This window comes from Euleptes europaea, chromosome 2 (genome assembly GCF_029931775.1).
Source record: "Euleptes europaea isolate rEulEur1 chromosome 2, rEulEur1.hap1, whole genome shotgun sequence".
Lineage (NCBI taxonomy): Eukaryota > Metazoa > Chordata > Lepidosauria > Squamata > Sphaerodactylidae > Euleptes > Euleptes europaea.
Genome location: NC_079313.1, coordinates 99,020,050 through 99,044,326, shown reverse-complemented (window position 1 = coordinate 99,044,326; position 24,277 = coordinate 99,020,050). Strand labels below are relative to the sequence as shown.

At 45.8% G+C, this 24,277-nt stretch overlaps 1 protein-coding gene across 1 annotated transcript in view; it reads left to right on the top strand.

Moving 5' to 3' along the window:
* The first annotated feature begins 9,946 nt into the window (after nt 1-9,946).
* RSBN1 (round spermatid basic protein 1) overlaps nt 9,947-24,277 on the top strand; it is a 30,797-nt gene continuing 16,466 nt past the window's right edge. Inside the window, exon 1 of the mRNA XM_056867534.1 lies at nt 9,947-10,423. Coding sequence (XP_056723512.1) covers nt 9,985-10,423 — 439 coding nt within the window. The 5' untranslated portion in view covers nt 9,947-9,984. The remainder of the gene's footprint in view (nt 10,424-24,277) is intronic.

Below are 24,277 nucleotides of genomic sequence, written 5' to 3'. Positions count from 1 at the left end.
TTTATACGTGTCGAGTACAAAAGGATCCAAAGTGAAATAATATTTCTGTTCCCACTTTGCCACATTTCTCCGTTTTTTTTATAAAATCCGCAAGATTTCTGTCCCCACTGCCTTTCTCCATTGTACTGAGGTCAAAGGAAGGGGAAGGCTGTTTAAAAAATGGCGGCAAAAAAAGGAAAAAAAACCCCGAGAATTGTACTGCGTGGCCGGAGTTTGAGGGGAAAGCGAAAGTGACTTGCCGCCATCCCACCCTCTCGCATCTAAGCACTGCAAAGCCGAAAAAGGGGGGGAACGAGTGTGGGCGGTTAGGAAGGATGGGGGCGGGGCGGTGGACTTTCAGCGGGGTTGCATGATCGCACTTCACAGCTCCGCGTGAGGAACACGTTTCATTTTAATACTTTGCCGTATAAGCGGATCCTCTTACCGTGGAGAAACTGTGCACTGAAGCCGTGTCCGGCATCCTTCGGGTGAGCTGAAGTGCGAACATGCAAGGAAAGCCCGCGGAAGTCGGCACCGCAAATGGCAAGTGCGGACCTGACCCAGATTGTTTTAAATTATTATGGGCCTTGGTTAATTAGGGAATAGTTCCCAACAAATGGTGTTTCTATATTTGAGAGAAGACTGTGATGCCCTTTCTAACTGTTCAGAGTCCCAAATTTGTAGCCTGAATATTCAAAATCTTGTCAGCCTTTTCAAAGCCTGTAATCAGGTTTGGAAACAGAACATCTAACATTTGGAGGGCTTTAAAAATTTGCCTTCTAACTTTTGGGACATACTATGGTTGGATATTTTACATTTCCATCACAAGTTTGGGAACAAGGATTATGGGACTGGAAAGGTCCTAATGTCCCTAGTACCTGGTCCTTGGTTGGATCCAGTTATCTGTCTGTTGAAGGTAGGGATGTTTGCGGATCTTCCCAACTTTCCCTTCATCCAGAAGCCATTACTGACTCCTCAAAAGTTCATTACTGGATTTGCAGGACCCGTGTTGAGTAATAGCCACATCACTTGGTGAGCTGCAGTGACAAGAGGGCAAAATTGCCTTTCCGCCTCTTCTGTTAGCAGATCCCCTCTGACGGAGGAAGGAGTGGTTTAATCCCTTCCCCTTTTCACTGAAGCCCACTGATCTGCATGGCTGTTACTCCACATAGGTCCTACAATGTAATCAACTTCCCCAGAGTTGAAAATGGCTGCCGAGGGCAGAAGAAAACTGAGAGGGTCTCCTTGTGCAAGAATTGCCAATCCCTGGACCCGCCCACTGAAACATTCTTCTCCATGCCCAAAAGTTCAAAGCGTGCCTTTAGCAGTGGTATGTCATGCCAGAGGTGCCGGTCAGAGAAATTATTTGTATTGTAAAAGCACAGCTAGATGGCTGAAACAAGTGAGATGCATCATTGGACAAGAAAGAGCGAAAATGGGGTTGGTGGGACTCCAGCAAAATGGATATCTAGTTTTTGTTTCTTCTCCAAAATGTGCGGAAGAGCCAAGCTTAAGTAAAAAATTTTAAAATTAATGAAATGTATTATGCAGTATAATAGAAACGAAATGTATTATTTATTTCCTATGCCAGTTAATGCTTCTGTAGACTACATTTCTACAAAATTAAAGAGCTGTGCATATCTCATACTAATCTCAAGTGTGTGCCTAGCACTACCATTGGCACATTACAAAAAGCGATACTTAACTTTAAATGGCATACTTACTGACTTGCCAGGAGCTACATTTCCAGTACTAATACTCAGAACTCAGACAAATGAGGATCTAGTTTCTACTTAAAAGCAAAAAAAAATATAAGTCAGCCATGTAGGTCAAGGACTCATTTGAATTACAGACACAAATGAGTCAGAGAATACAAATTGGATTGTATATGAGGAAATCTTTAGGCAGGTTATTCAATTTTGGGTCTATTTGCATGGGTTTTTTACCATGGGATTTTACATCTATCTAACTCAAGGAATACTGTTGCCTCTGTAAAGTTTGCATTTATTTAAGAACATCAGAGAACATAAGAAAGGCCCTGCTGGATCAGACCAAGGCCCATCAAGTCCAGCAGTCTGTTCACACAGTGGCCAACCAGGTGCCTCTAGGAAGCCACAAACAAGATGAGTGCAGCAACACCATCCTGCCTGTGTTCCACGGCACCCAAAATAATAGGCATGCTTCTCTGATACTAGAGAGAATAGGTATGCAGCATGACTAGTATCCATTTTAACTAATAATCATAAATCGCCCTTTTCTCCATGAATATGTCTACTCCCCTCTTAAAGCCTTCCAAGTTGGCAGCCATCACCACATCCTGGGGCAGGGAGTTCCACAATTTAACTATGCGTTGTGTGAAAAAATAATTCCTTTTATCTGTTTTGAATCTGTCACCCTCCAGCTTCAACAGATAACCTCGCGTTCTAGTATTATGGGAGAGGGAGAAAAACTTCTCCCTGTCCACTCTCTCCAAACCATGCATAATTTTATAGACCTCTATCATGTCATCCCTTAGCCGCCTTCTTTCCAAGCTAAACAGCCCTCAGTGCTTTAACCGCTCCCTATAGGACAGTTGCTGACACATCCAAGCTGAAACCATTTTCAAACTGCCTTGGAAAAGGGGAGAAGGGATTTTCCTATACCCCCCTCCCCAAAACCACAAGAAAAGGGAGTAGGCGACCCAACCATGTACAAGCATATCTATATAATAGTTATGTTGCTGGTAGCTACTTTGCTGCAGAATACATTGTGTGAAGATGTTGTCAAGAAACAAATTACCACCATGGAGCAACAGATCCGGTTAGTTTATCCTGGAAAGGACCCTTTCACTTACATACCCCAAGGCATGGGAACGATTGCCCCATGACATACCACAGCCCCCTGCAGAGTGTACGAAACTATATGCAACCACCACACAGGAATGGTGATACGGGATCTCCTCCTGCCAAGGTACTGGGGCCCAGCATTGTCATGAGAGGGGGATGGAGAAGGAACGTGCCGACTCCCTGGCTGGGACAGCTGCATTCCCGCCTCTGCTCACCTGTCAGTGTGTGGTCACCCCTTCGGGTTGAGCCTCCTCTTAGGGTTCAGAAATTAGACACATTAACTATACAACACAGACTTTGCTATCCCTTTGGATGTTACTGCTAAGTCATCCCTTGTTGGTGCTAACACCCTCCCACCCCGGTGCCTCTTCCACCACCGAATTGCAATGCTCTGAGTGTGGCACAGACCTCTGGAACAGAGTCTCAGGCAGTATGCCCTACCTACTGAACCATGGGGCATCCCGGCTGGGGTTTATGTAGTGATGGGAGGGGCTGTGCATGGGTGTGGGGAAGGGAGTTTGGCCACTGCTGGGAAGGGGGGTTGTTGCGGCTGTAGTTAGCATTCTGTGCTCCACCAGGACTTTGGGGTGGGACTGTGCCTGTGGGGGAGCACTTGGTCTTTTCTGTTGTATGGGTGCCTATGGGTTATGCTGTGGTTTTCCAGGGCATAACGTTTGGCTGGTTGGGGGGGGGGGACATTACTAGGCCAGTGGCTTAGGTAGCTAACTCCTGCCATGCCCCTGGGTTCACCCCTTTCCCTGCTAGTGGAGTGGCTTCTGCCGGCATTGCTTCTCAGCATTGCCATGCCAGCACCTGGCCGGGGTACAGTATCACTGGGGCACCCCACCGGCACATCTCAAAGATACACCTATTCTGACACTAGTAGGCTCCCAGTGCACTTCCCCGCCCATTAGTGGCTAGAGTGTCAGAATAGGATCTAAGAATCCCAGGTTCAAATCTCCACTCTGCCATGGAAGCTTGCTGGGCAACCTTGGGCCAGTGATACCCTCTCACCCTGACTTACCTCACAGGGTTGTTGTGAGGATAAAATGGAGGCGAGGAGAACGACATAAACCCCTTCGGGGTCACCAGTGCGGAGAAAGGCAGGATATAAAAAAAAATAACCAGACTGTACTGGAAGTGTGTTCATCCTCAATTTGCATTTGGAAGACATGGAAGCACTAAAAAAAATATCCTGCAGTAATCAAGGTGTAATTTATGCTTCTTCCACTTATAAGGAACTTTTAAATTGGGTGAATGCTAATCGGAAACAATGTATTCAAACATCTGAACAATAGAGAGCTTGCCAACTGTTTTAGTACTGTGTGTACAAATCTCGATTTTCCTAATTACCCAGCTCAGACATGTTGCGCTTCTAATTTTGCCAAGGAAGATTTAATTACAAGCAAACATGTTTAGCTAGGAGGAGTTTAAAAAAACAAAAGAAATGCAGAGGTTACATGCTGCTTTGGGAGCCATCAAGCTGATGTTTTTGAGGCTTTTAAAAAAAGTGTGTTTTCAGCTAAACAGACCTCAACAAAAGAAGGTGGCGATTATTGTGGGTGTCTGACAATATGTTCTCTATCCTAAGGATGTCTCTTTCATTTGATGCACTACCTGTGTACTCATGGAAGAATTCTTTTACAGATCCAACTTCTTACTCTCATGCCAAATAGAGTCTATCCTTGTACATGGAAACATTCACCTGAATTAATTGTGGTATTGGGTCTTTCCCCCATTTCTCTCATAGATGCAAAGGAACAGCATCCATTTAGGGCTTGAAGAGGGAGGAACAATCCAGCTGTGCATGCACTTAGCCAAGTACTGCTTTTTGTTAAACCCTATTGAAAGAAGTGGTCACAGCCACTTCTGGAAAAGTACAGGCATACCCCGTTTTATTGCGCTCCACAGATATTGCATTTTCGAGCAAGCTAACTAGCACCATTTTTCCAACAGCATGTGCTCGCTTCATGTTTCTGTGTCACGTTTTGGTAATTCTTGCAATATTTCAAACTTTTCCATTATTATTACAGTACTTTTTAAAGACATAATGCTCTTGCACACTTAATAGACTAAAGTGTAGTGTAAACACAACTTTTATATGCACCGGGAAACAAAAAAATTCGTGTGACTCACTTTATTGCAATTGTTATGTCTGTGTGGGGAGGACACACGAGGTTGAGACGGAGTTCCAACACAACTCGTTTATTGCAGTACAGAACAGAACTGAGAACTGTGAAAACCGGCCCCGCTTATATTTCCCCTGGCCGCTTGCGGCCACTCCCCCCCTGATCCGTGATAGGGGGGAACAACCCCCGGGTCGCCAATAGTGCAACCTGGCTTAGGGCCAATGGGGCGCGCTGGCTCGGGCCAATCGCGCGAGCAGGGCTTAGGAGCCTTCGCCTGGGACTCAAGCTCCTAGGTTTGCCCCTGCTTACAATCTTAACTATGTACATACATAACAGCGATGTTTGCTTTATTGGGGTTGTCTGGAACCAAACCCGCAATATCTCCGAGGTATGAATGTTAGTGCAATTTGGCCAATACCTTGCTATGCCCCATATAAATAAGCTAGTGGTAAACTACAAGCCTAATTAATCAACGCAACTCAAAATGTGCATGAAATTTGCTGGTAGCAAATTTATATCAAAAAGAGTCAAAGTATGTCCACTATTAGATATTGTTACATCACACATGGCAGAGAGGCGATTTGAACCTGGGTCTCCCAGATTCTAGTCCAACACTATATCTTGGGCCTTTTCTACACAAATGGTTTACAACGTTTCATGCAGTCAAAAGGTATATTTTTTCATTTCCTCACCTTTTTTCCTCCATTTGGTGTCGGAAATGTTTTCCCATCATTTTTTCTCTGTTGTTTTCCTAAGCACTTCTACCATGATTTTTTTTTTCTGATTCTGAGCCAGCTGTGTGAACTTCTTTTTTTTTTAATTTTTTTATTAAATTTTACAATACAAAAAAAGAAAAGAAAAGAAAAAAATATATATATAGATATAAAAGGGTATTCACATAACATATTGAATACATTTCATTTTTTAATACATTCATCAAAAAAAAAAAAACCCTTTCCCCCCACCCACCAAAAGTGACCCATCACCATGATTTCCATAGAAGTGTCCGGTAGCTTTATTTATTATCTAAATTCTAATATTACTTAAAAAATAATTTTCTATAACTCACTAAATAACAAAGTAAAATCCATTTTTGCCAACTTATCCCAATATGAGGTGGCCTTAAACCATGTTAACTTAAATTCTTCCAAATCATTTCCATGCAGAATTTCCGTTAATCTGGCCATCCTCATATATAACCACACTTTCTCTCTCCATTCTATAATTGAGGGTTTACTTGTTTGTTTCCATACTCTAGCTATCACAATCCTTGCAGCAGCAAAACTATATTGGCAGATAATCCTATCCCGATCATGAATATCCTTTGTGGGTATTCCCAGTAAACAAAATAATGGTTTTCTTTTCACTTTACTATTAATCAAATTATTTGTTTCTTTTACTATTTTTTTCCAAAATTTTTTAATTTTTTTACAAGTCCACCAGACATGCATATAAGTTCCTCTTTCTTTTCCACATTTCCAACAGATTCCTTTATCTTGACTGTTCATTTTAGATATCATAATTGGTGTTATATGCCATCTATAAAACATTTTATAGAGATTTTCTCTAATTTCATTAGTTATTGTAAATTTAAACTCCCTCTTCCATAAATTTTCCCATTTATCCAGGTCTATATTGAATCCTAAGTCCTGCATTCATTTGATCATGACTGGTTTGATTCTTTCTTGTTCTAAATTAATAGTCATCAATAATTTATACATCCTACCAATCAATCCTTTATTTCCTTTATCTAGTATCTTTTCTAACTCGGATTTATTTTTACTGAATCCAAGTTGACTATCTTTATTAAAAATATCTTGTAGTTTATAATATAAAAACCAGTCTTTTATATTTAATTCTTCCCTGCTTTTTAAAACCCATTTACTCTCCTTCCATTCAATAATAGCCCTATACATCTCTATATCTAAATTTAACTGTTTTCCCCTCTTCATATAAGCTTCTATTGGGTTAATCCACCCCGGGGTCATATTTTCTAAAATCTTCTTATATTTTGTCCAAATTTGAAATAACCCAGCTCTAATAATATGAATTTTGAAATCCCTATTTACCTTTTCCTTTTCATACCACAAATATGCATGCCAGCCATATCGAAGATTATACCCAGCTGTGTGAACTTCTTGAAACGGTCTTTATGTCTCCGCCCCACCAAACACCCTCCACACCCAGTTTTGCTCATCTCCCCTCCCTCCACCCATTTCTCTTCCTAATTTTTAAAATTTTGATGAGATTAGTGATCTAACACTGGATCAAATGTAGAATGAATCTCCCCACCCCCTTTTCTGCATTCCCCTGGGCTCTGCTACCCTAAGAATCTTGTTACACACTAGGAAAGCCCTCTGAGCGAAACAAAGTGAATTCCTCCCTAATTTTTTTGTTTGATTAGTAGATTAGCTATTTAACACTGGATCGAATGTAGCATGAACACAAGAATTAATCCCCCTTTCTGCATTCCCCTGTGCTTTGCTATCCTCAGCTTCTAGTTACATACTGGGAAAACAATTAAGTTCAGAAAGTGGTTTGCTAAAACTCAGTGAAACAAAATGAATTAATTGGACTGCATTGTTAAGTGTGCAATAGTTCCATGGTGCTTGATCGCAAAGCAAAATGGACGGACTCACTGGGCCACTAGTTGTTTTTTTTTTTTGGGGGGGGAGGGTGCAGATGTGCCTAATAGTGGATTGTGCTTTAATTTGGGGCATCCATTTTGAGTGCAAACTTTTCCATGGTGGATGATACACATGTGTTTTCCTGTCTAATGGTGGTGTGCATCAGCACTGGAGCATATGTGCAAAAACACAAAAAAGTTAGGAAAAAGTGGGGGGAGTGTCCAGCAAGATCATCCATGAAGTCACGAATGATGTGACGCTCCCCAACAGAAAACATCGTTTTTAGGGAAAAGTGCGGACAGGATAATACTGATTTAGGAAAACAGAAAACAAAATTGCAAAGGAGGGTGTGCGGACAAAAATAGTGGAACGTGATTCTAACCCTCACAGACTGACCACGTGGAAAATCTGGGGTAAGCGATGCATGCAAAAAAGGCCTTGGTTGGCCTTTATAAATGGTTTTTGTTTTGGACCACAACTACCTGCCACCTCTTTCAGAGGCAGATGTCTGACCTGTTGAACTGTATGTTAACAGGCTCTCTCTCCTCCAGTAACAATTTTGTAAAACACAAGGCTACAATGCTCCCTCTACTAATGCTTAGCCGAAATATTTGAGTGACCTAGTTTATAAGCTTGAACGCTGCCATTGTCGTCTTAGTAATAAATAGGATGTGTTCAACTTCAAAAGCTTTCTGGAGCCATCTGAGAAGCAGCACAGCTATGTAATAGGCAGAGCTTGTATCAACCATGAAAAGGCAGGATTGCTTCTCAGGGAAAGGCGTCCACCTGAGCTGAATAGCTACAGCTTCAGGCTGAAGGGACTGCTCTGCAGTGCTTGCAGGGATAACTACGGCAGAACTTAAAAATATGCACCAAATACACTACTGGGTGAAAGACAGCTTTCAGAACATCTGTTACCAGACAGCTGTATCAGGTACTAATTGGGGGGAAAATATTTATCCTAGTAGTAAAGATCATTTTCAAAACCCTCTGGATCAATTTATATTCCACATGACCGGGAAGTCTGTCTGTAATTAGACAATACAAACAACACAGCCCCGACGCTTGCAAGAATGTGTTTACCCGGAGGCTAAAAGCTTAACCTTCGTGTTTTGCATGCCTCTTTTTAGTAGCGTTGCCATAAGGGCAAGGTGGATTTCCCCTTTTCGATTTCTAGCGATCTCTTCGTCCCTGTCAAAGCGCTCTCTCGAAGTTCCAGTTCCAAATCTCAAAGAAGCGAGACCTCTTTTCAGCTTCTTACGAAGCAACCCGGGCATTTCCACACGATCTGCACGGTTTATTTCCTTTAGAAACGTTTCTTCAGTAAAGCGCAAATTGCATTTTTTAATGAAGTCTGACCTAAAAGCCTGCGCCGGGCTGAACAGAAGAACCACAAAACAACAGGTCCGGCTCTTAACTCTCGAGGTGCGAGAGGCGGCGGGAAGGAAAGGATGATTATATAATAGTGACGGAAAAGGCACTCTGCGTGTTTTTAGACCCCCCTCCCTCGTCCTGTTAATATTTAAAGGCATTTTTCCAGGACCCAACTTTGACATCAAAAACAGGTGATTCACAGTGGGTCGCCATGTTAGTCTGTCTGCAGCAGTAGAAAAGAGCAAGAGTCCAGTAGCACCTTAAAGACTAGCAAAAATATTTTCTGGTAGGGTAGGAGCTTAAAGGTTTATGGGAGATAATATTAAATGCAGTAGTAGAAAAGGGCAAGAGTCCAGTAGCACCTTAAAGACTAACAAAAATATTTTCTGGCAGGGTAGGAGCTTAAAGGTTTATGGGAGATAATATTAAATGCAATAGTAGAAAAGGACAAGAGTCCAGTAGCACCTTAAAGACTAACAAAAATATTTTCTGGCAGGGTAGGAGCTTAAAGGTTTATGGGAGATAATATTAAATGCAGTCGTAGAAAAGGGCAAGAGTCCAGTAGCACCTTAAAGACTAACACAAATATTTTCGGGCAGGGCGTGAGCTTTCGTGAGCCACAGCTCACTTCTTCAGATAGTATCTGAAGAAGCGAGCTGTGGCTCACGAAAGCTCACACCCTATCAAAAACAGGTTTCAGGGCTGATTGCCGACGAGCTCCGCATCCAGCCCCGCAGAGGCCACCTCCCCGCCCGCTTCAGGGTCGCTCTGTATCTCCGCCTCTGCTTGCCCAGCCGAGCGGGCGGCCCACGTGACCGAGCCGCCCTGCGTGCCTTCCCGCACGCTCCTCTCCCTCGAGGGCGGCTCCGTGCCGGAGCTCAGCCTTCCGTTCCCGGCAAGCCGCGCGCGGAAGAGCATGCGCCGACTCGCGCGGAACTACTGCTCCCGGCGTGCCGGCCCGGACTACAACTCCCAGCGAGCCCCGGGCGACGCCTGCGCCGTGGCCGCTGGCGCTCGGGCCATTTAAATGTGTGTGAGGGAGACGGCGAAATGGCTACGCAGGTCGCTGCAGTGCGCGCCGCGTCCCGGGGCGCGGGAGAGACGCCCCCGCTCCCCCTCGGGGACCGGGCCGGCCGGCCGAGGGGAGGCGGGAGGAAGAGGAAGGGCCCTCCCGGGGAGCCCGGGGGGTGCAAGAGGGCCCAGCTGAGCCAGCAGCCGCTCGTGGCAGTGGGGCCCGGTCAGGCGGAGCCGCCGCCGCCGCCCGCCGCCGCCTCCCCGGCCGTCCCTTCCGCCGCCGGCCTCTTCACTTTCTCCCCCCTCAGCCTCCCCGCGCAGGCCCCGCGCTGCGAGCGGCGGCAGCGGCGGCATCACCACCGGCACCGGCACCACCCGGACAGCAGCAGCTCCGAGCCTGGGCGCTCCTCCGGCGAGAAGCCGCGCAAGGGCCGGCGGGGGAGCTCCGGCGACGGCGGGCGGCCCAGCAAGCGAGGTGAGCGCCGGGCCGGGCCGGGCCGGGCTGGGGGGCTTCGGCCGCCGTGGGCTTGGCGGGCCCCGCTGGGATGCGCGCCGCCGCCGCCGCCGCCGCCTTCTCGGGCTCTTCTTTCCTCCAGCAGCTCCTGGGCGCCTCGCAAGTCCAACGTGACCCGCCCTGGGGGTGCGGTGCGGGACCCCCCCCTCGTTTCCTGGAGCGTTTCCTCCAAGAGGTCAAGCGGGGGCCTGACCTTCTCAGGGGGGGGGTGGCGGGGTGGCGGGCCCGCCCGGCCCAGGCAGACCGTTGTAAGTTGTATTTGGTGCCGCCGGGGCACGGAGAGCTTCCCCCCCTACGAGTCGTGAGCTGAGGTCGAGGTCTCTGTGGCACTTGTCCGCCTTGACACCTGTCGCCCTGCTCGCTGACAGCCTTGTGGGAAATCTAAGCTGCCCCGGGACCTGTTGGAGTACTTGCTTTTATGTTTTTATCTTAGCACTTACTATTAGAGCAGTAGTAGAAAAGGGCAAGAGTCCAGTGGCACCTTAAAGACTGACAAAAATATTTTCTGGTAGGGTAGGAGCTTTCGTGAGCCACAGCGTGAAGTGGCTCACGAAAGCTCCTACCCTACCAGAAAATATTTTTGTTAGTCTTTAAGGTGCTACTGGACTCTTGCCCTTCTTCGAAGTGAGCTGTGGCTCACGAAAGCTCACACCATGCCAGAAAATATTTTTGTCAGTCTTTAAGGTGCTACTGGACTCTTGCCCTTTTCTGCTACTGCAGACAGACTAACAGGGCTACCCACTGTGAATTATTAGAGCAGTATTTCTTTACGTGTTTGTATTTGTCTCTTCTTTCAGACATGCACCACGACTGGTCTGCCCCCTTTTCAAGTTCACCTTGACAGCAGGGTGTTCTGAAGTTCACCCTGGAGCTGTGTTCTTATCAGTTTCTCATTCAGAGATTGTAATCAGACTGTCCCACTAGTTTTTCTGTATGCAGGCAATCTGCTCCTCAAATTCTCAGTTTTGTGGAAGTGACAATTTGTACGGCAGAATACTTAGTCTTTTCATAACTATTTTTTTCAAGCTTCTTGTTGTTGGTCTCGAAGGTCTGAAGTTTATTCTTGCACTGTTGCATAGTTTCTGCAGCTTTGCAGCTGCTTGTAAGGAAACTGACTGTAAGCCTAACTTCAAATGAGTAGAAACTTGACATGCTGCATGCATGCTTGTCTGGAACAGCAGCTGTGCATGTTGCTGTACAGACTTCTAGAACTGTTGTTTAAGGCAAGCTAATATTCCTTGGATGTTTAAAATATAAATGTGTCGTAGCTAATTCTTGAAACGATTGAGCTTAAAAATCCATTTAAGGCAACTTGTACTTGTCTTGTTTTTAATCGGTGTAGTCTCCAAGACTGCTATTAATGCACCTGTAATTTTAAGTGAGCTGCATATTTAGTTTTGGAATTTCTTATTAGATACTCCTGATGTCACAACCAGACCATATGTTTTGGAAACATGTCTGTTGTTACTTCTAAGGTCTCTGAAACGGCTGAACTAATTCATCAGAGTACATCAATAATCTTGGTAATATTTGTACCCCTCAACCATTTCTGGTGTTAATTAGCTTAGCAAAACAAGAGAATGTTTTTTGTACTTCACTTGATTACATTTGAATTTTATATAAATACATCTCTCCTTGTACTTCCTGCATTTCATGGCCCTTTAAACCTGCTGTCACATTTTTTCACCTCCATAACCTCTGCCTAATAAGAACCCACTAGTCCGTGTAAGCTTGTGCTGGAATAAAATCTTCAGTGTGCCACAGGAGTCGTTTGTTTTTGCTGCAAGAGATTAACATAACTACTTTGAAAAATCCATGTCTAATGGATGGGGAGTAATGCCAACAATTTATTCTTAAAGAATGTACATAGGACACTGTAAGGTCACAAGAACAAACCTTGTTGGCACCTAGGAAAATTTGACTTTTAATTTCAGATTCCTGCTCTGAGTCTTATATAGCCACATTAACGATAGTAGCTGCCTGGTGTGAATGATATAATGTGTGGTGCCTAGAACAACAACATTGTCTCTAAGTTTGACTTATCCTTAAGTGAGACAGAAGTGGCGCACTGTTACTCTTCTAGAATACTGTAGTATTGTACAGATTTTTTTAGACCAGGCTGTAGTGGTCTGTAGACTACTATAGACTTCAGAATGAAAGATGTCTGTATAAATAACTCATGCTTCATGTTAAGGTAACAATTTTAATTGTAAACATGGGTGTGGTGGGTTTTACATTGTGTATGGTTTTAATCTGAACATTGTTAAGGTTTGTAAATTATTTGATTTGCATTTATTTATCTTGGACATTTATGAACTCTTCCTTTCACCAAACAATTGGGATCCCAAGGCAGGTAACAGATAAAATACAAAAAAATTAATATTGAATTAATTGAGAAACAGGTAAGCCAGAGCCTATTCAAACTGTCCCATAAGGCATTTAAAATAATTCTGACTTAAAGCCTTGCCAGAAGGCCCCAAGAGTAATTGCACGTCTCATCCTTTCTGGGAGGCCATTCTTAACAGGAGCATGGCAATAGAAAGGCCTGGGCTGTCACAGACAGCATCCTCAAGAGTGAGGAAAGTTAGGAGAACAAATTGTGAGGGAGCACAATTACTGTGCCGGTTCATGTTGGGAGAGATAGTCCTTCAAGTATGTGGACCCCAAGTCTTGAAGGGCTTTAAAAGTAGCCCTTTAAATGGGACCTGGAAACACATAGCCAGGGAAGAGACTTCGAGACCAGTGTTATATGTTCCTGACAGGCAGAGCCCAATAGCTGGTGGAATGCTATGTTTTGTACCAGCTGAAGTCTCTGTATTTCCTTCAAGTGCAGCCCTAGTTATAGCTTGGAAGGGACTAAAGCCGGTAGAGGAATGAGGCGCATTGTTATACGCATATTCGGCAAATGGCAGCAGGTCGACATTCTACCACCGCATTTACTCGTTCCGTTTGACCATCCGTTTGGGGGTGATAGGCGGAAGAAAGGCCCTGCTCTTCCACTCCCATTAACTTTAGGAAGGCCCGCCAGAACTTGGCAACAAACTGGACCCCCCGGTCGGAGAGGACCTTCCTCGGGATCGAGTGTAGCCTGAGGACGTGTGTGATGAACAGTTTAGCTAAGCCCTGGGCTGAAGGAAGGCCTGCACATGGAACGAAGTGAACCTGTTTGGAAAAGAGGTCTGTGATAACCCAAAGAACCGTTTTTCCCCGACTCGGAGGTAGGTCGGTGATAAAATCCATGGCGATGACTTCCCAGGGACGGGAGGGGCTCTCAAGCGGTTTGAGAAGCCCTGGGGGTTTTCCCATCCGTTTCTTGGCTGTGGCGCAGGTGGGGCAGCTGCGCACATACAACTCTACATCAGATCTCATACCGGGCCACCAGAATTGTCTTCGAACCAGGTGAAGCGTTTTTATGAAACCAAAATGACCCGCTAGCCTGGCACCATGTACAAGTCCCAATACTTCCTTGCGAAGAGAGGAGGGGACGTACAGTTTCCCCCCTTGCACCCACCAAGTGTTGGTACGTTCCAGGCCAGTGGGGAGGAGATGATGCTCCTCCTCCTGCAAGGAGGCGTCCCGGAGTCGCTGTTGGAAGGCTTCCGGAATGCCTTTGAGTGTAGGGGGGGTCTCCGGTGGTCGGGCTTGGGACCGGGTGGTGACGGCTAAGCTAGGAACTTCCCCTCGCTGCTCGGGAGTGAACAGGGAGTCGACTGGGCGATCGAAATCGTTGCGATACTGGGGAAGTCGTGACAAAGCGTCGGCTAGGGCATTTTCTTTGCCAGGGACATGTCTGAGAGTGAACCGGAACTTAGCGAAAAATTGGGCCCACCGAACCTGTTTGGCATTGAGTTTTCTAGCCCCCTTGAGGGCCTCAAGATTCTTGTGATCGGTACACACTTCGAATGGCAGTTCGGCCCCTTCCAAGAAGTGTCGCCATATGGTAAGGGCATGTTTGACCGCTGCTGCCTCCTTCTCCCAAATAGCCCAGTTGATTTCAGACTGGGAAAACTTCTTGGAGAAGTAGGCGCATGGTCTCAACCGTCCCCCCTCATCCCTCTGCAATAGGGCCCCGCCCATGGCTACATCCGAGGCATCCACTTGCACCACAAAAGGCTTGGTGCAATCTGGGTGAGCCAAAACGGGTTCGGATGAAAAAAGTAGCTTCAAACGTTCAAAAGCTCGCTGGCACTGGGGGGACCATTGCAAACGGGCTGAGGGAAGCGCGGCGCTAGCCCCCTTGTCCTTGGTACGCAACAGGGCAGTGAGGGGAAGCGCAACTTGGGCAAAGTTAGGAATGAAGTTCCGGTAAAAATTGGCAAACCCCAAAAACTGCTGAAGTTGGCGGCGGGTAGTGGGGGGTTCCCAGTCCTGCACTGCCTGGACCTTGGCGGGGTCCATTTCCAACCCCTGGTGGGAGATCACATACCCCAGAAATGTAATGGAGGGTTGGTGGAATTCACATTTGGACACCTTAGCATACAGTTTGTGCTCCCGCAGCCGCTGGAGCACCTCTCGCACTAAGCGCACATGGTCTTCCATGGTTTCAGAATAAATGAGGATGTCATCGAGAAATACCACCACCCCCCGAAACAGCAAATCATGCAAAACCTCATTAATTAATTGCATAAAGACACTCGGAGCCCCCGAAAGTCCGAACGGCATGACCAGGTACTCAAACATCCCAAAACAACTGGAAAAGGCCGTTTTGGGTTCGTCTCCTTCTTTGATGCGAATGCGGTGGTAGGCTTCTACCAAGTCCAGTTTGGTGAAGATTCGGCCCTCCTTTAATTGTGCTAGAAGGTCAGGAATAAGAGGGAGGGGGTAAGCATTAGACTGGGTGACTGCGTTCAGTCTGCGAAAGTCAATACACAGTCTTAAATCTCCCGTCTTCTTCTTTACAAAGAAAGCTGGGGCTGAATAAGGAGCCTTGGAGGGGCGTATGAAGCCCCTCGCCAGATTGACATCCAGATAGTCTCGCAACACTGTCTTTTCACTAGGGCTCATGGGGTAAACCTTTCCCTTAGACAGTTTGCCTTCCCCTACAATCTCGATGGCACAGTCCGTTTCTCTGTGGGGAGGCAGTTCGTCGCACTCTCTAACATCAAAAACATCAGTAAATTGCGAGTACTCAGAGGGTAATTGAGGAGAGATTGGGGCGGGGGACCCTACCAGTGCGGCGGCTGGAGTTCCGAGTACCCGTTCCTTGTCATGCAACCCACAGGGGTTTTCGGGGAAGGAAAGCACCCGTTTAACCCAATCAATGGAGGGATTGTGCCCCCTTAACCAGTTCATCCCTAACACCACAGGGGTTACAATAGGGGCGATGGTGAAATACAACCGTTCCCAATGTTCCCCCACGGACATAATCACGGCTGCAGTTCTGTGGGTCACAGGGCCCCGTTTAAAGTCACTCCCGTCCATTTGGGAAAAACGGAGGGGTCCCGGAAGCCGCTTGCGCCGAACACCCAACTTCTTGGCAGTTTCCTCATTTATCATGGTGCGGGCACACCCCGAGTCGACCAACGCGGGGACCTCTAATGGGGGACCCCCTTTGGGTAGGGACAGATGAACACGCACAAATACATTGTCCTCTTGGGCGCTTACCATCGGTGGAGCTCCTTGCACAACGATGGGGACGGTCTGCTGCGGAGCCCCCTCTACAGCAGACCGACGGCGTTTTTTGCCGGCTGTTCCCACTCTTCCTCCTCGCTGGAAGAGGGGGACGGGGTGGTGGCTTCCGGGGAGCCGTCCGAATCAAAGACGGTATTTGTAATCCGGGACCCCGATGGGACCGTAGAGTCGGATGCCCCATCCTGGGGGCGCGCGTGGAGAGCGGAGGGTGCGCCGGAGCGCCGGCCCAGTGGTCCACTTCTGCGGCGAGGCTGGCTGTCGGCGGCCGGTTTCGTCGGCTCGGCCTGGGTTTGGCGGGGAGGGGTCGGACGGCCTGAGCGAGAGGGGCATTGCGATGCAAAGTGACCCTTTCCCCCGCAGATCAGGCAGACGCCGGCTTCGAACCGCTTGCGGCGTTCCGCGGCCGAGAGGACCCCGCCACCCCCTTGCCGGAGTTCCCGGCCACGGTCACCCCGGGGCCTGGGGTCTCGCCCAATCCGTTGCTTGGACAAGTTCAGGAGTTGTTTGCGATTCTCGATGTCCGCAGCATGGCGAACCCAACCTTCCACATCCGGGGGGTTCCCTTGCATGAAGGCCCAATGTTGGAGATCTGGGTTGAGACCCTCCCTGAAACATTGTACCAAGGTAGCCTCACTCCAGTCCAGAATTCGGCTAGCCAGTGACTGGAACTCACTTGCATACTGCGCCACCGACTTAGTCCCTTGGCGCAGTTGCATCAGGGAGGCTTTAGCCCGCTCACCTAGAGTCGGGTCCTCAAAACGGTTTCGGAGTGCTACCATGAACTCGTCCAGGGTTCGCAGCACCGGCGAGCGGAGTTCATACTGCAACACCATCCAGGCAGCCGCCTCCCCTTGCAGTAAGGAAGCCACGTACTGCACCCGGGACTCCTCAGAAACGAAGGTTCGGCCTTGTTCCCGCATAAAAATGTCTACTTGGACCATAAAAAAGGTCAACTGGTCTCCCGACCCGTCATACGTGACTTTCAGGTCCCGACGGGCCGGGGGGGCAGGGGTTGCGGGCGGAACTACCGGGGCCCCGTCTGGGGGAGCACCGGCTGGAGGTTGCAATTTCAGCGCATCTAGGGTCGTGGCCATCTCACCCATTACGCGTTGCATGATCTCCATCTGCTCCTGCATAGCCCGGCGGTCTTCCTGCCATTGCTTTCGTTCTTCCTCCATGAGGGCCTCTTTGCGGGCCGGGTCTCCTTCGAGTCCCGTGCTGGGGAAGGCCAACCGGCGATCCTTCGCCGCGGTCCGCGAGAGCGACCAGCCCTTGGGAGAGTCCAGCCAATAAGTAAGCCCCCGGGGACGTCCGTCCCGATCTTGGTCGGGGGCGCGACCCTTCGGTTTCTTTGGCTTGGCTCCCTCCTCTTTAGGGTCCGGCTTCTCCGGCTCGTCCGGTTCCTTGGGGGCATCGGGGTTAGGGGTGGTGTCCTCGTCGGCTGACATTCTGTCCAAAGCGGTACAGCTGCAGTCCGGGAGGCAATGACTTGCAACTTAATGTGAGAGATCCCCCTCTCTGAGTTTGCTTCTCCAAATCAGTTGCTCAGACGTTGATACAGAAACAATCAATTTATTGAAGCCTTCAGGAGATGAGACAGGCACAGGTAGAAAGTTGCAAGTGAGGGGCTATACGGGTTTACAGAATATATTGACTCCAGGGCACTGGGGCACTGGGGTTCACACTTATTGTTATGGGAAGTTACAAGCTTGGCATAATACAAAACATCAGACGGATCCCAGGAAGTCTGGTGCGGCTATCACACTTCCAAGGCCGCATCGGCCTGAGGGAGTACTGGCAGGAAGAACAGCGGGGGGGGGGGAAGATACATGGGCCATCAGGCCTGGCGCCTGAGACCAGAAGGTGTGAACTGCTTTTACGAGTTCACTGATAACACAGCAGGTGATGGAAAGCAGAGACACAAAGACAGAGACCCTCACATTCAGTTTAGCTGCTCTCCTGGGAAGAATTCATAGTAGATCCTGGGTGAGAAACTGGTCAAATCTTGATGTCATAAACGTCCCAATTCTATTGTGATCAAACATACTTGTTTAACTGATTTGAGAAGTTTAAGAGGTTTATAGGAGAACATGTACTTAGCTGCACTACTACAGCACTGTCTGTGCCCTCAAAGAGCACATTAAAGTCACCCTAGATATTAAACAGCTATTTAAATGTGGATGTTTGGAAATTTGGTGGTCTAACTAGTGGATTAAACTTTAAACAGGTTTCTTAGAAAGCAAATGTGTATGGGAATGAGGTTGCTAGGTGATTCAGAACAGTCATGGCCAAAGTATAAGGGTGTATGCCTAGTCAACGTTTTGATACAATAAATGTGAGCTTTTCTTGCTCCTTTTTCAAACTACTTGCTGAAATTTGAAATTGCTACTTACAGTGTACCACCACTTAATGGGATTGCTAGCAGCATACTGCTATTAGTGGCTCAAGGATAAACACAAATGACCTCATGAAAGACATTTTATTTACAGTGTTTAAAATGTGGCACAGCTCAGAAATGGCATGGCTTCTGCACAGAAGGAAATAGTTGGAAGAACAGGAAGTATGATAGAATGTAGAGAGGAGGGATGGGAAGGGCCAGAGCTCCAGTATTCATTTCCCAAAATCTCTGTAGTAGGGCTGAGACAGGAGAGTTGCTGTCTGTCAGAATAGACAATGCTGAGCTTGACAGACTAATGGCTTGAGTATAAGCTAGCTTTGTATGCTTGAAGAAGAACATATGACAGAAGAGGAGCTTTAGTGGCTGCTTGCACACACTGAAGATGCTGAGGATAGGAAGGATTCTGAGATGAATCTCTGATCAAAGTGAGGACGATTTACGTAGGAAGGTTGGGAGTTCTGGAACTTGTGACCTCTCGAGGAGAAGGTTTTTAAATGTAAGATAGGAGAGAATAAATCTTGGGCTGGAAAAATTGATTCTGAAGCTGTGAAGATACTTACAGTCCAGAATGGGGAGAAATAGGAAGCAAATAACGTAATCTTTGGAAATCTTTGTGGATATAAGAATTAAGTCACTAGAAGGGAGCTAGAATGGGAACAACCTAGAAGGGAGCTAGAATGGGAACAAGAATGGTGATGCTGCAGTCATCTTGTTTGGGGGCTTCCTAGAGGCACCTGGTTGGCCAGGTGTGAACAATGTGAACAGACTGCTGGACTTTATGGGCCTTAGTCTGATCCAGCAGGGCTTTTCTTACGTTAACCAGTATAATGAGAGAGTCCCTCCTGCATCCTATTAGAAGACCTGCACATAACAAATTTAAAGGCTTTGCCTGTGCAAAACTGTTCAGCAGAGTTCTTCAGGATTTATCTATTAAAGGTGATTAACAACCTTTAATTCTAATAATACAAAAGAGTAAGGGGTTGAGTTTGGTTCTTTGAACTGTTAACAAACAGACCAGACAGAACACCTGTAGAAACTTTTATTGAGATAAATGATTGATAGAAATAATAAGACAGAAAAAATACACACATGAAAAAGTTAAGCCTACAGTTACTGTGAAGATAAATGCTAAAATTATCAAAGTTCCTAGCATTTCTTAATCATATTATATCAAATAATAGTTTTAAAAGTAAATCAGGTTTCAGCTTTTGTCTCACTTCTTTTAGAGATTATCAAAAAGCTCAAGTTATCTTACCTAGTCTTCTTCTGAGACTTCCTTCCAGAGAAATCTGATTTGCTTGTCACCGGAGTGCATATTTATAGAATAATATCAATCTTATCTTTCTCTAAATCTGTTTTCATTCGGTTATTATCTTGATAACGGATTGACTTATTTGCACTTATGTTGATTATCTCATATTTAGTTATGAACCAGTCAGCATGTGCATATGAGTTACATCTGATATAGCAAGATGAGAAGGCCAATCTCAAATTCTTACCCTCTATTAAAAAGCAATTAATTGAACTTTTCTGTAACTGTTTCAATTAACTGTCCAAGATGAAAGCAACTTTAAGCAAACAAGGTTCATTGACAGTTGAAAAGTGCTTGAACTCTCAGTTAACTTGCAAACTCAGCAAGAATAGTAGTGATATCATAGCTACTGCTACACTAGGATTATGTTCAGGAGCCCAGAGAGTCTGGTGTACTAAATTGTATTGAAGATGCAAGAATAATGAATGCCCTGTAAAAAGATGTTATTTGTTTGCTAAAAGTTGTGTTCTGTTTGTTATTCAGTGTGCTCAGGATAGCATCCTCCAAGGGTAGATGTATGGTTGCCAGGTTCACAACCGGTTGGAGGTTTGGGGGCGGAGCCTGAGGAGGGCAGGGTTTGGGGAGGGGAGGGACTTCCAATGCCGTAGAGTACAGTTGCCAAAGGCAGCCATTTTCTCCAGGGGAACTGATCTCTATTGGCTGGAGATTCGTTGTAATAGCAGGAGCTCTCTTGCTACTACCTAGAGGTTGTGCAGGCAATTGTATCAAAAACATATATTCATGAAAAGATGCAAGACATGAACAAACAACAAGTGCTAGTACAAAAATAACTATAAAGGAAATACAATATATATATACAAAGCTATTCACAATGTGACAGCAATATTAGCTAAAGCACAATGGCTGTTTCCAATGAAATTAAGAAAGTCCAATGCCAGTAGTTTCATAAATCAACGTCTGCTGGAACACCTCTTGCTGCTCCAAAAAGGTGACAGAGGTCCAACAAAGTTTCTGAAAGTAGCTTGCAGCAACTGCTTCTAAAATGTCTCCCCAGTTCCCAGTCTTTGCACACAAGAGAGCACTCTATGGAGGCAGGGGGAAATGGGGTGAGGCCCCTTTAGGGCAAAAGCCAACTAAAAATTTCACCAGTGACTTAAATGGGCATTCTGTCTTCAGTGGCATCCATGAGGTCTCCCATTTCATCCTTGCAAAGCTCTGAGATATATGCAAAAAGTGAGAAACTACTAGCAACAATTCAATTAAATTTGTTCTGTAAGTCCATGAGACCAGCTCTTGTTGCTAACAGGCCTAGAGAAAAATGTCCTACACTTTAAATAGAGGCTTAATGTGTGGAAATAGGCAGCTGAAACTTTTCATAGCATGGAAGTAAGTAACATCACCTGGTAAATAACATCCTATTAAGCCTCTGTTAAAAGGGCAGAATTTTTTTTGGGTAATTGGCAACTTAAGTGTGACTGATATTTGCCTTTCTCCCATGAACTTTAATCACCTGTAATCTCTAATAAAGCTGAAGTAAATGATAATAGCTGTTGCTATATGGTAAGTGTGAGTCTTGCTGAAGAAGTCTTTCTGGTTTGGCAAAGAAAGTGCTAGATGTTTGACAAACCCTACATCAGCAGCAGTTTTTCAACCTGATCCCATTTCTAGTAACTTGGAGGTAACTCTGTTTTCATAACTACTTACAAATATACATAGGATTGCAACCTTTCCCATAAACCCCCTGTGTTAATGAGATACTTTATTATTATGTTGGCCACACAAGGCTGGGCCCAGATTTTTCCACAGTGTTTCAGCAGACCAGTAGATTGACCTTAAAATACAAGACAAGCTCCGAGGTAGTAGACACTTTTGTTCAGATAAAGCATCTGACAAATCCATATTTCAGTACAGAAAGTGGGCAGATGTGAATCTGGCCTCTTTATTTCAAGTTACTTTTTAGTTTCATAGATGCTGCGTCTGTTGCTTAGTTGCCCAGTCATTCGAGCTGAAGACTGAATAAATCTTAAGAACATAAGAAAGGCCATGCTCGATCAGACCAAGGCCCAGACCAAATCCAACAGTCTGTTCGCACAGTGGCCAACCAGGTGCCTCTAGGAAGCCCACAAACAAGGCTACTGTGGCAGCATTATCCTGCCTGTGTTCCACAGCACCTAATGTAATAGGCATGCTCCTCTGATAATGGAGAGAATAGATATGCATCATGACTAGTATCCATTAGTAGCCATGGATAGCCCTATCCTCCATGAACATGTCTACTCTCCTCTTAAAGCCTTCCAACTTGGCAGCCATTATCACATCCTGGGATACGGAGTTCCACAATTTAACTGCATTGTGTGAAGAAATACTTCCGTTTGTCTGTTTTGAATCTCTCACCTTTCAGCTTCAGCAGATGATCTGTGTTGCCTTCTTTCTAGAAATCCCACTATTATATGGAACATCTTAATATGCTTCTACAATGAAGGATTATATTGACCAGATTGTTGGATCAAATAGGAAACAGGACGATCATGCAGTTGTGTGTTCCTTGGAAAAAGATGAAACCCATATTAGAAATTAATGAATGTCATTGAGGGATAATTGGGAGCAATGGGAAGCTGGGGATAGAGCCAAGCATAGTACTTTTTGCTCTGTAGGTTTTCAACAAATTGAGTAGTTCACATCAACAGACAGTGGTGGTGAGGTCAGGGAAGTGTCCAGTATGAAATTTGTCTGGTACTGGTGTACTTGGCAATAAGAAATAGGAGTGCAGGGAAGGTAATGGTTGTGGATGAATTCCCAGCAGATGATTTGGAACCATCTCTCTCCCCCCGCTCAAAAACCCACTCAGTTTTTTAAAGGATGGGAATGTGCCAACGGCTGGCCGGTTGGGGAGGGGCTGTGGCTTAGTGGTTGAACATCTGCTTGGTATGCAGAAGGTCCCAGATTCAGCCCTCCAGCATCTCCTGTTAACAGAACCAGGTTGTAAGTGATATGAAAGACCTCTGCCTGACTCCCTGGAGAGCTGCTGCCAATCTCAGCAGATAATACTGACCTTGATGAACCAGTGGTTGGATTCAGTATAAAACAGGTTCATGTGTTAATTTCCACTGATTAATACTGGTGCAGGAGATCTTTCTGCATACTTGGAGAATTCTTCAATATACAGAAACTTCTACCTTGTCTGTGAGTATTTTGGTTTTGCTGCCCAACTGAGCAGGGGGAATGGGGGTGTAGGGGATTGTAGGGGATGTCACATCTCACTTGCAGGTAGATATCAGGACTGACAAGAGAGTAAAGTCTTAGTAATTATTATGAAAACCTTGTGCCCTACCTAGACTACTTTTGCGTCCCACCAGTGGAACGTGTACTTCCAGCTGAGAACCACTGCTTTATTTGTTATTTATTTACAAAATCTGTACTTCATCTTTCTGCTTGGCATGCAGGTGGCTGATCAGGTGGCTAACAGATTACAAGTTTTTACCCACTGGGGGAAGATGGCCACAGAAGGGGACAGGGGAGCGAGTGCCACAGTTTTGGTGTTCACTTGGTTTGCCACATGCCTAATCTCAGGTGGGGATACCTGAAGAAGGGCCTCAGAAGAAGATTGTAGTGGTAGGTTTTTTGCGGGGCATGCTGATTACCCATTTAGCAGTTGTCTGGGTGAGGGTGTCTTTAGAGTAACATTTTTTCAGCATATTTAGGGAGTTATGAAACCATGCAGAAACCACTACCTGGTCTGGGGGTGGCCACATTAACAGCCTTGCTGATAGGCATTTGACCATGAAGGGAACATGTTGGGAGCACATTAGGAATTGCATGGAGGTAGAAAGAAGGGGGAAAACCTTTAAACTATCCCTTGGCCCCAATCTTTACTTTCCTGTTGAATAAACATTATTAGGAGCTTGAGTAAACCAATTTCCTGTCCCTCTTTTTTCTCCCACCTGCTTCAGCTGACACTCAGATGGCCCCACAATTCTGTGCCTCCGAAAGGAACAATGAACGTAACTCTTTTCAGGCTGTACCCTCTACCCTTTTCATAGAACAATATTTTTCTATATATGTACCTGGGGAGTCTACTGAGTATTTAGGAACCCTCAGCTTCAATGCTGGATCATTGTGATACAATTGTGTATTATGCCTTTTTGCACTGTACATAGGGTAAGAGTGCAAAAAGGCATAATGTCACCTTTCTGGAACTTACAAGACAATAGTCAGTCCCTACACAAAAGAATAAGTGGACACGCATTTGACATTAAAAGTAGCAATATTCAGAAACTAGTGAGGGAACTTTTCAACCTCCTAAGGTATACTGTTGCTGATGTAAGTCATCACTTTTCAGCATAAAACAAACAAGCCCGAATCCTCACACACTTCAAAGGGAGACTCTAGCATGACGCAATCTTATCCTGTGATTGGAATTTGGGATTCCTTAGTTGTTTTAGCTACCAACCCTGTTATAAACTTTGGACTACATAGTAACTTCTAGCATTGACAGCTTTGCAAAACTAGACAA